Raw genomic sequence first — 12968 nt, forward strand, 5'->3', positions numbered from 1 at the left:
GTATGGCTACTGCTTCTTTTCCCCCACTTAGGACTAGTGACTGAGCCAGCACATCTATAAAACAAGCATAAGCTTGTTCTTCTAGTGTAACCTGGTCATGGTCAAATCCCATGAAATTTCATAGGTATGAACTGAGGGAGATGCAAAGGAGAGAAAGATGTACTGTTCTGGATTTTCTGCTCATGGATTTTTCTTCTGCCCTCTCTTTTTGCTTGTACTTGAGTCCAGGTGAATGAGTGACTTCCATATACCTGACCATTTAACTTAGTGGATCTGACATAACAGAGCTTATACTGTACAGTTCTGAACACATGGTTTTTGGTGTCTGAAAGTCAGATTCTTCATCTCTACAGGGGTCAGTGGTGTGGTGTGCTCAGAGTGGTTTTGTCAAAGTGGTATAGCTCTCCAGTTTAGATGGAATGATCTTGCTCTAAAACCCCAGAGCACTGTTCTGTTACTCTCCCAAAGAAGTGTGGTATAAATCCCATATAGCATTTTTTCTCATAACCCACACCTGTAATATTATTTGGGCTGCTATGTTTTATAATTCAGAATGCAAGGCTTCTTTCATTGCAGCTTGGACATGCTGCAGAACCCTTTCCTGCTTTTTCACATCACTCAACTTAGCAACCTTTCATGTCATCTAGTAAATGAAATCAAGAAGTACTTTCCCACATGGAATATATTGACTCCTGAACCTAAAGAGGCCTACAAGCTGGTGTACTTTTTAGTTCAAAGAGATGTATATACCATTTGTTTTTACTTTTCAGGAGATGTCAGATAATACCTCTGATCACTGGACACCTAAAAATTTTATTTATGACAAATTCCTAAACATTTTGAAAGTCTATCTCCTTCCCTTTATAGAAAATGTGCTTTACTTAATCCTCCAGCATTCTAGCAATGCTTTTCCTACTTAGCTGTATTAGAACAAAATCATTGATGGAATAGAAAATGTGATATTCTCTAAGACGTCCACATCTCTACAACTTTATGATTGAGAACAAAACTCAACATTAATGCCATTATCTATTCCATGCAAAAGCAAACTATTTCTAATTCTTTTTTACAAATAGGAAGAGAAAAGAATATATTAGCCAAATCAGTGGCATACTACATATGCTATTCTGCTCTTGCATGGACACCACATCTGGCATAGTGGGTGCAATTAATCTACTGCTTTTCTGCATTTGCAATGGATTTCTATTATCTTCCAACACCATCTGGTTTCTGCAAGAATCATATTGATCAATTAATTATATTGAGTAATTATATATATATATATATATATATATATATATATATATACTGCTAATCGCCTCTGCATCCTTTAGATCTTTAAAGAGACTATTAACTTCTGGAAGGAGAGGGTTACAGAGAGTGTCTCTATGGCCTTATCAAATAGGCCAAGGATGTAATGATGGGACTGCACAAACTATTAATATATCAAACCTGATGATATCCTCTAGGACTGAAAATAATTACCAAATGGATTTGTGGATCCTATGGACCCATTGTGCACTGAAAGTTGTCAAGGATTCTATTCCCTTGGCAATTTTGTCATTTAAATTTCACTTAGAGTGGGCTATTGTTTTCATCTCTCTGGAAACAATCCTAATAGAAATTTGTACTGTCTTCTATGATCCTTGCCAGGGTGTTAAGTCTTAGTATCTTAGGAGAGTACTCCCAAAAGAATAAACTCTCTCTTACCCAATCTTATGTTCCCCTATCCAATCTTAGGATCAAGCACTCTCAGAAACTGTTCCATGTATACACTCCCTTGATTCTGGCGGTAATTGCTGTCTAAGACCTACAGCTCCAGTGGGGTATATTTCCTTTGATCCCTTATAAATTCCGGCACATCCCGGCTTTATTCTGCTGTGACTTAACTTGATTTTCAGTTAGTGTCCAGGACAGGTAGGAGAGAAACCAGATAGGGATACAATTTGTGTTATGAGTGACACAAAAATAGGAACATACTTATGCCATTCTTACTAGGGTGCAGGTGGTGGTGTGAAGGATCAGGGTTGTACCATTTTATATTTTCTGTAGTTTCAGAGAATTATGGAGGCTAAAATTGGGAAGAACATATTTTCAACTGGTCCTATCCTGTGTGTAAGTTTCATTCGTCTTCCAACCAGAACCTTAATTATGGCAAAACAGACTTGACTGAGAATGTAACCTACTCTGAAGTTTCTTCAACTTGATAATTAGGGCTTTAACTTTCTTTAACCATCTATTTGATATATTCCTATAGAGAGGGATCTAAATTTAAGGTAAAATAAGTATATAATAAAGAGCAATACCTTCTCCAAATGTCTGGGCACACTGGTTATCAGTAGTTTGGCATCGCCCATTATAACAATATGCAGTTCCCAACCTGCACAAGTGGCCATTCAATGCATAAGTGTCAGGAACACAATTACTAGATGTTCCATTACAATATTCTGTAAAATCACAGTCTTGATCAATACTCTTTCTACAAGGAGTGCCTGCTACTGATATCTAGGAAGAAAAAAGAAAACCATATTCTATGAATGGCTATTCTTACTTAGTGAAGAGATTTATCATATAAAATATCCCTAATTATTGATATTTGGGAGAATCACAGTTATCCCAAGGCTTTGAGTTATGAAGGAAAAGTAAGGTACAGTATTTATAAATTTGCATTTTGTAGTTCTTTCTGCTAAATTGGCTATTATTAGTATTGATGTAAAATACAGTTTCAGAAAGTTTCTCTTTTGTATGAAGACTTTGTACCATCTCTGTTTTAGTGATGAAGACGGTGTCAAAAAGGATTTAGGTGTTTAAAGGAGCTGTTTTTAATTAGGACTTGTAATTAAAAACAGGATTCTGTAAGGAAAGTAGGTTTAGTTTTGACCCTTTTTCCCACAATCAAGCACCTGATTGTCCTGGGCTGCATACTTACCCCTCATGCCCTTTTCTCTTAACTATCAGAAATGGCCTGTAATTCTACCTTCAGTAATAAGCTGGTGACTCTGACATGCTTAGTTGTGGTGACTGCATACACATTTGTGAGTTAGGTGCTGTTTGAATGATGCTACTTTTAAGGGATTTTTTTCTCTTTTTTATTTTATTTATTTATTTTGAGAGAGAAAGCATGAGCGGAGGAGGGGCAGAGAGAGATAGAGAGAAATCCCAACCAGGCTGCACATTGTCAGCACAGAACCCAAAGCAGGGCTCGAAGTCATAAAACCGTGAGATCAGGACCTGAGCCAAAACCAAGAGTCAGACCCTTAACCAACTGTGTCACCCAGGCGCCCCAAGAGTTTTTTCTTTTCTTTCTTTTTAAATTTTTAATGTTTATTCATTTTTGAGAGACAAAAGAGAGACAAAGAGTGAGTGAAGGAAGGGCAGAGAGAGAGGGAGACACAGAATCTGAAGCAGGTTCCACGCTCCAAGCTGACAGTACAGAACCTGACGCTGGGCTCAAAATCATGAACCGTGAAATCATGACCTCAGCTGAAGTTGACCTCCTAACCAACTGAGTCATCCAGGTGCCCAAGATTTTTTAAATTTCATGTAACTGTAAATTTTCAACTTTTGCATTTAAAAGTGTTTTGGAAAGGCTGAAGCAAAGTGAAAACATAAAGAAGTAATCATTTTTGCTTTGCAAAATTTCACACAGATGTTTGTTTACCATTTACTCTGTAATCCTCACTGTTTATAAAAGTCCAGTAACACTAAAACTTGAATTTGTCTAACACTGTAGGGATTCTAGCTTCTGCCATATCTTTGTACTTTCTAACAAAGTTATATAGAAAGTTTGTGAGTTGGTTTCTATACCATCAAAATGTACTGCCATTCAAGAATATAGAGAGAGGGCACACTTTTTGGGAGGGTTGAGAGAAATTTAAAAAAAAATTTCATAATTTGTGAATAATAAAAAGCCAGTTTGCATATTTTTTAATAATAAATACCTATTTTGAAAAAATAAGCCAAAAGGGAGTGAGTTACTGACAAGCAACAAAACTTGAATGAATCTCAAATGCATTATGCTAACATGCCCAATTACAGTGTTTACATATATGATTCAATTTATGTTACAGTGAAAGTTACAGATGCAGAAAACAGATCTGTAGTTACCGGGTCATTGGGTGGAGCTATAAAGAGGCACAGTGTGGTTTTTTTAGAGCAATGATGAAATCACCTATCCCTTGATTGTGGTGCCAGTTATAAGGCTGAATGGTTGTTATAATATTCTGAGGTATTCACTAAAAGAATTTTACTGTAATAAAATTAAAATATAGTAAGTTATACCCGAGTTGAAAAATTGGGCAAAAAGAATATATGGAATATTTATGTGTATATAATATCTAAGAATTCTAATTATAAAATATTTTGCATTATTGAACTTAGTTTCTCATTTGAACATATATCTTAAAGATAACATCATATTAGTGCATGAATACTTAGCCTACAGTTATTAATTCTTGTATAACATACAATAATGTATGTGATTATTCCAATACCAACTGTTTACTACTGCAAACAACTCTATAATTAATATTCTTTTCTAAGCATTCCATCTATATGCATGTTTCTAGGGTATATACATAAGAAAGAAACTAACTGATAACTTATACTTTGTTCAGAGATATTCAAATATTGCTCACTAAAGGGATTATAGCAATTCAAAATTCCACATTCTCCAAAAAGATCTTATCCTTTTTCTTTGGTTAATATCTGACATTGTTGTTTTTAAGATTGCCATTTGGACAACTACTTTTTGATATTGTGTTAATTGTGTTTATGTTTACCTTAATTACTGCAGGTGAAGTACACACACTGAACAACTCTACTTCCATTATTGTAAATTGCCTGTGCAGTCCCTTTGCCTGTGTGTGTGTGTGTCTGTGCCCGTGTGCGTGAGTGCGTGTGATTTGTCTTTCAGTTTTCCATGTCTGAGAGTTCTTTGTATATTCTATATGCTACACATTTTGTCTGCTACACAGCCTATATTTCCATATACATTTATCATTTATTTGACTTCAAAATTTCCTCTATAGTTGATAATATTTTGATGTAGTAATGAATATATTTACTCTTTCTTTATCTGATGATTTAGAAGATGGTAAATTATGGTTTACAAATACACACAACACAATAATCAGTACCTATGTGTTATGCTTTCTTTAATTCATAGTATTTTTTCTTTTTACTTATGGTTGTTGATGTGTTCTCCATTTTGTCCAGATTATCAGAATAATCAGTACCTATGTGTTATGCTTTCTTTAATTCATAGTATTTTTTCTTTTTACTTATGGATGTTGATGTGTTCTCCATTTTGTCCACTGAATCACTTCTATATTCTTTTTATGAATTCCACATCAATTTAATTAATATAAACTTCTATTACAGCTTAATTTCCTTTTTATAAGTATTAGAAACTTACCTCACATTTTGATGTACAGCAGGGTCCAGAACCACATTTTGCTGAACTTTTCAATTTACATGTATGAAAATCACAGCACTTGTTAAATTGACATTCCTAAAATTTCATAAGAAATGTTATTGTAGTTCACCTACTTAACAGCTCTCATTTAATAATTTCAACTTCTATTTATACACTTATATGTTCAACTTTTCAGTTATATAGTATAGTTATATTCAATGAAATTTTATTATTTTATTATTTCTAGAATGTCCAAAAGAACTTACAATGGTAAAAACTAAATAATACTTAAAATAGCAGTTGATCAATAACATTTATTACCTAAAGTCATTGGAAATTAATTCATAAATTACCAATATGAAAGTATATCCTTGAGGAAAAAAGTGAGTTTCTAAGAGAAAACCTCCCCCAATTTTCTTTTTAGTGATAACTTTATTAAAGTTTCATTTTGTGAATAAGATTAAATAGAGTTAAGCAATAGTTATGATAAAAAATAGTATAGTTATCATGTTTTACTGTAATGAAATTAATAAAATGTATATGTTAATAAATTTATATATTTTACAAGGTGAATGACAGTAAACTTATTCACATTGGGTAATAAATAATAAACTAAATATTATTTCCATGTAAATAAATTGCATTTATTCAATACCTTAATATGTTTATATTCTTAACACTTTCTAAGAAACCAAACACTTTCTGTTTACTCAAAAAACAAGTTTCAAAGATATTTTGTCCTTTATTATGGAATAGGATTCTTCCTTTTTTTATGTTTATTTTTGAGAGAAGGAGACAGGGTGTGAGCTGAGGAGGGCCAGAGAGAGAGAGAGAGAGGGAGACACAGACTCTGAAGCAGGCTCCAAGTTCTGAGCTGTCAGCACAGAGCCTGATGTGGGCCTCAAACTGAGATCATAACCTGAGCCGAAGTCAGATGCTTAACTGACTAAGCCACGCAGGCTCATTCTGAGTCTGATTCTACTTTATGTTTAATTTTCCACTTGTTTCTGCTTTTTCACGTGTCTATGTGCACAGATATGCCTTTATAAATATTCCCATCCTAGAAATAATATAGAAAATATAGAGTCAAAGTTGAAATTGTTGTTATACTCCCCACATTCTCCAGGAGTAAGTTCAGTATTATGTGTGTGTGTGTGTGTGTGTGTGTGTGTGTGTGTGTGTGTGTACTTGCAGTGACAATCAATGAAGATGCTCTCCCAACCATAATTATCAATATTAAGTATGACCAAATCAGTTTAACTTATAATGAACTGATGGGGAAATCGTCTCTCATCTTTTTTTTTTTTTATCACTTCTCTAATTATTAGTGTGTGTGAGCATGAATTTTCATTTTGTACAACCTTATGAATTAAATAATCATTTATTTTGACCATTTTGCATAACAGATTTGCTTTTCCCTCTTTTCCTAACTAAATATTGTGAACAGATTTTACATAATACCCAGTTATTCTTCCTCCATTCTATGTGTTTATTTATTTATTTTTATTTAAATTCAAGATAGTTAACATACAGTGTAGTCTTGGCTTCAGGAATAGAACCCAGTACTTCATATCTTATATATGACACCCAGTGTTCATCCAGAAAAGTGTCCTCCTTAATGCCCATTACCTTTATAACCCCTCCCCTCCAGCAACCCTCAGTTTGTTCTCTGTATTTAAGAGTCTCATGGTTTGCCCCGCTCTCTGTTTTTATCTTCTTTTTCCTTCCCTTCCCCTATGTTCATCTGTTGACTGTTTCTCAAATTCCACATATGAGTGAAATCATATAATATCTGTCTTTCCCCAACTGACTTATTTCGCTTAGCTTAATACACTTATTCCATCCACGTTGTTGCAAATGGCAAGAATTCATTCTTTTTTTATCACCAAGTAGTGTGTGTGTATACCAAATGTATAGACAAATATATATATATATACCAAAAAAATTACCAATTTTTTTTTTATTGACTCATCAGTTGATTCATCAGTTGATGGACATTTGGGCTTTTCCCATACTTTGTCTATTGCTGATAGCACAACTATAAACACTGGGGTGCATGTGCCTCTTTGAAACAGCATTCCTGTATCCTTGGATAAATAGTAGTGCAATTGCTGGGTCATAGTATAGTTCTATTTTTAATTTTTTGAGGAATCTCCATACTGTTTTCCAAGGTTACTGCACCAGTTTGCATTCCCACCAATAGTGAAAAAGGGTTCACTTTCTCTGCATTGTCATCAATCAACTGTTTCCTGAGTTGTTAATTTTAGCCATTCTGACGGGTATGAGGTTATATCTCATTGTGGTTTTGATTTGTATTTCCCCGATGATGAACAATGCTGAGCATCTTTTCATGTGTCTTTCGGTCACCTGGATTTCTTCTTTGGAAAAGTGTCTATTCATGTCTTCTGCCCATTTCTTCACTGGATAATTTTTTGGGGGCTGTTGGGTTTGATAAGTTCTTTATAGATTTTGAATACTAACCCTTTATCTGATATGTCAATTGCAAATATCTTTTCCCATTCTGTTGGTAGTCTTTTGGTTTTCTTGATTGTTTCCTTTGCTGTACAGAAGCTTTTTATCTTGATGAGGTCCCAGCAGTTCATTCTTGCTTTTATTTCCTTTGCCTCCAGAGACATGTCAAGTAAGAAGTTCCTGTGGCCTAGGTCAAAGAGATTGCTGTCTTTGTTCTCCTCTAGGAATTTGATGGTTTCCTGTCTCACATTTAGATCTTTCATCCATTCTGAATTTATTTTTTGTGTATGGTGTAAGAAAGTGGTCCAAGCTCATTCTTCTGCATGTCACTGTCCAATTCCCCTAGGAGCTTTTGCTAAAGAGACAGGCTTTTTTCCATTGGATACTCTTCATGCTTTGTCAAAGATTATTTGGCCATATATATGTGGGTTCACTTTTGGGTTGTCTATTCTATTCCATTGATCTATGTGTCTGTTTTTGTGTCAGTACCGTACTGTCCTGATGATTACAGTTTTCTAATACAGCTTGTGATTCCTCTAGCATTTTCTTATTCAACATTACTTTGGGTATTCAGGGCTTTTTGTGGTGCTATACAAATTTTAAGGTTGTTTGTTCTAGTTTTGTGAAAAATTTTGGTAGGGATTGCATTGAATGTGTAGATTGCTTTGAGTAGTATCGACATTTTAGCAATATTTGTTCTTCCAATCCATGAGCATATATTCCTGGGTATTTTATGGGGTTTTTTGGGGTGCATTTTTAAAAAATATTATTTATTTCTAGGATAGAGAGAGACAGCGTGAACAGGGGAGGGTCAGAGAGAGAGGGAGATACAGACTCTGAAACAGGCTCCAGGCTCTGAGCTGGCAGTCAACACAGAGCCCGACGCGGGGCTCGAACCCACAAACCGCGAGATCGTGACCTAAGCGAAACTCGGACTCTTAACCGACTAAGCCACCCAGGCGCCCTTGGGCGCATTTTTAAATGGGATCAATTCCTTGATATTTCTTTCTGCTGCTTCATTATTGGTGTACGGAAATGCAACCAATTTCTGTACATTGATTTTACAGCCAGCGACTTTTCTGAATTCATATATCCACTCTAGCTGTTTTTTGCTGAAGTCTTTTGGTTTTCCATGTGGAGTATTATGTCATCTTCAGAGTGAAAGACTGACTTCCTTACCAGTTTGTATGCCTTTGCAATGGGCCTTCTCCCTAAGATCAGAAACATGACAGGAACACTCTCACCACCTTTGTTCAAAATAGTACCCGAAGTCTTAGCCCCAGAAACTTTCTATATGTTTATAATGTTTCCTTGAAGTCTATTGTTTGTCTTATTAATGGTGCCTGTCACTTTGTGAAAAATGTAATGTTCTTCTTTATGACTATCGGTTTTATGCCTCCTAACTGTGGCCTCAATTATGTAAAGACTTATCAATACTTTATGATATTTTAGTGCTATTTAAAACATAGAGATTTATTTTTTTCTGAAATATATCTCTTTATATTTTATGGAATATTCACTCTAATATTTATTACTTGTCATTATATTTGAGAATACAAAAACAAATGCCCACGTCTGCATGTATGTGGGTAGGTGCATAAAATAGCTTCCATTTGTGAAAAATAAGGGATATTTATGAAGATACAGATATCCATGACATTCTGTCAAACACCTCCTGAAACACATTAGTAGTTGAACAAGTTGAATTCTTTACTATTGTCAGCAAAGGAGAACATACACCATGGGAAACTGTTGTGGTCCTTAGTGAGAGGGTGTAATTATGGGATTCAAGCTGGAGTAATTTGAGAGGATTTAAGAAATCCGGACTTTGCCAGATAAGATGCTGTTAGAAACAAAGGGATACATCTCTGAGTAGGTATTTTAATAATTCTTATCTGGAAGAGGAAAAACTACAATATTAATTCAAAGTTGGTAGAGGAATAGGAATTACTCATATTAGCCAGGATGGGAGGGTGTTTGGTCATTTCTGTCACTTGAAAAATTTTCAAGTTTTTCTTGTGTTCAGACATAGAGAATTTCCTTCCTATTTTTCTGCATCCATCATTATCATAGATGTTGACCTTTTATGAAATTATTTATGTTCAACAGGAGACCCATACAACCTATCCATGTCAGGCCAGCTTCTAACAACACCAAGGCCCTGCTGATATTATGAGGCCAGACCCTGCATGTCAGGGGCTGCTTCTCCCTTTCTCATAGAGAGGAGTTGCAATGGATATATAGATAAATCCTTATGACATTAACTATTTCCATCCTGAAAATAGATGTTTTATATATCTATATAACTTTTAAATACTTAGTTAAATTAATTTATATATAGATGCTGATATATAAATAGATACAGATATATAGATGTCAATTTTCACTTCTTATTCCAATGGCCCAATACCATTGCTGAATGAAAGTAAACAATGTCATAGTATGTTTGATGATTTTTAAGGCAAGTTTTCCCTGAAATCAACTAGTCATCTAAAAGGTTACTTGTATTTTTCTGTAGCTCTCTTTAAGAAAAACTTTCTTAAAATAAGATCTCCAAGTAACATTATTCCTCATCGGTATTCTAAATATACTGATCCTTATCCATTGATAAAAATGATATATTATTATAAAGATAATTACACTATCCATGCAGTCATTGAATCAATAAGCATTGATTATTTTGTATGTACCAGATGCTAGTCTGGTGATCAAGCAGTGATCAAGACATGGACAATACTTATTTTAACTTTCTGGGTTTTTTTTTTTTTTGCTAATAACACTTCATTTTAATCACTGTGTGTATGTTTCTGTGTGCACATTTGTTATGTTGAATTTACTGTGGATAGTAATTGTTCCAAATTATTAATATGGATGCATAAACTCATTTAGTTTTTATCTCTAGATGAAAAAAATTAGTAAGAGCATATCACCTCTTTTCTATAATTTAAAAATATATAAAACCACCATAATTTCATTTTTAAAATTTAATATAGTTGGCACACAACATTACATTAGTTTCCAGGTGTACAAGATAGTGATTCAACTTGTCTATACATTATTCTACGCTCACCATAAGTGTGGCTACTGTTTGCCACTATATAATGCCATTACAGTATTACTATTTTGTTTGTGCTATGCTATTGTTAATTTAAAAAATTGCCAGCAGAGCCATGTGGCATGGACTTTTCTTTGATAAGGAGTTTTGAAAGTATAGATAAGATTTATTTTAATATATTTTTCTAATTAATGCTATTCACATTTTAAATCTCTACTCATGCTGGATTTTGTAAATGCTTTTTTTCAAGGAATTTGTCCATTTAATTTAGGTTGTTAAATTTACTAGTACAATGTTCACATCACCTTACCATTTTAATGTGATATTATATAAGATCTATATGATAACTTTAGTTACTGTTATTGTTGACATTTTTATTAATGTTAATAGGGGTGTATCTATCTATATCTATCATCTATCTATTCAAACAACTTACATTTGGTTACTGGATGATTGAATGCAGAATCTGTGCTAACTGAACCTACTGTAAGGTGGTCTTTTACAAGGGGTCCAGGCATTACCTAAATTCTCTGTACACTCACTCTACTTACTATTGTGTTTTGATTCCCCTCATGTGAGTACCATGGGTATTTCCCATTCCCCAGTGTAAGTTACTCTAGTAAAAGGCTATAATAAGTTATGCTATTGGAGAGGGGAATGATTGAGGAAATTGCTATTTTCTATCCTTATTGGAGCACTGTAGGATTTCATCCTATATCTGAACAATGCTGTTAGCTTGAGTCTGGAAATGTAGGAAGAAATTATGAATTTCCATTTGTAGCAATTGGTATCAGTCCTCTGCTTTTTCTTAATTTTTAATTATATAAATCAAGAAATATAGTAACTGACTACCCAGATCTTTCTTAACTATTAGCATAAATCCATGCAGCTCAAAACTAGTAGTTGCCATCTATGCCTTTCTTCCCTTTATGCTAACTATAACCATTTGGCTGTTATTGCTAAGTACTGCCACTGGGCCTCTGTTATTTTGATATTGATCCTTAGTGACACAGAGTGCCCAATACTGTAATGGTGCTTTCAACAGTCAACTCTCATCTATACAAAAAAGCTACCATGGAGATTTTCAACAATACTAGGACCTTTTGTAGTACATGTTTTCCTATTGCCTTATTGAAAGCAGTATACTGTGAGCCACCCAAATAATTGGGTGCTGGATTTTTTATTCTTATATTTTGTTATAATATAACCACTATTCTGAGCTTTTGAGACCCCTCCCATATTTCTCTATTAAGGTAGTTCTGACAATAAAAAAATAATAAAGCAGTTCTGGCATATGCACCTCATTTATTGTGGGCCAGACTGCAATGTTCAAGGATTCATCCAGCAGCAGACCAAGACTGGGTCCAAGTCTCCTTGCCTATCAGATCTTTATTCACCAGAGAGTATCACGCTATGAATAAACTCTACCCTATCCAGGCCTATATTTTAATACAATGAGCCAGCATTTTTAGTACCCACTCATGGCATATTACCCAGGTTTTTTATATACATATCAGCAAATTCTACAAATTATTAAAAATAATCTCTTTATTCTAATAGCAGAAAGTACTTCCTCACTTGGGATATACTTATACTTGATGTAGTCTAGAACGAATGAGGGAAGGCAGGGTCAGATCTTGAAAAGAATAAGCTTCATATTGCCAGACACCCATCTCTTATGAACACAACTTTGTGTGGTCTCTGGGCAATGTGAGCTACCTTCTTCCACTATTGAGCCAGCAGTGACTTCACAGCACTGAGATTTCTGAGATATTTGAAGGTTTAGGTTTCTAAAGTCCACCATTTCAAATGTCCCAAACCCATAAATGAATACATTTTGCCATCTGGCCAGCAACACATCCACTTTCAGAATCCTATCCTGAGTGTCTGCTTCTTAGAAAAACTTCTGGTACCAACTGTTTTGGTTTTAGTTTCCCAAGAAACAGACCATAAAAGGATGCAGACAAGTATTTTATTTGGAAAGTAAACTAGCTCCCTAATGAGGCTGTCACAAATTACCAAAAG

General features: G+C 34.4%; 1 protein-coding gene across 1 annotated transcript in view; it reads right to left on the reverse strand.

The window, feature by feature from the left end:
* ADAM18 (ADAM metallopeptidase domain 18) overlaps window positions 1-12968 on the reverse strand; it is a 122700-nt gene that overhangs the window by 59074 nt on the left and 50658 nt on the right. The window contains exons 13-14 of the mRNA XM_039253397.1: window positions 5417-5512; window positions 2307-2505 (exon numbers count right to left, since the gene is read on the reverse strand). Of these exons, the coding sequence (XP_039109328.1) occupies window positions 2307-2505; window positions 5417-5512 (295 nt within the window). The remainder of the gene's footprint in view (window positions 1-2306; window positions 2506-5416; window positions 5513-12968) is intronic.

Source organism: Hyaena hyaena, unplaced genomic scaffold (genome assembly GCF_003009895.1).
Source record: "Hyaena hyaena isolate Hyena2069 unplaced genomic scaffold, ASM300989v1 scaffold_446, whole genome shotgun sequence".
In the NCBI taxonomy this organism is placed as follows: domain Eukaryota; kingdom Metazoa; phylum Chordata; class Mammalia; order Carnivora; family Hyaenidae; genus Hyaena; species Hyaena hyaena.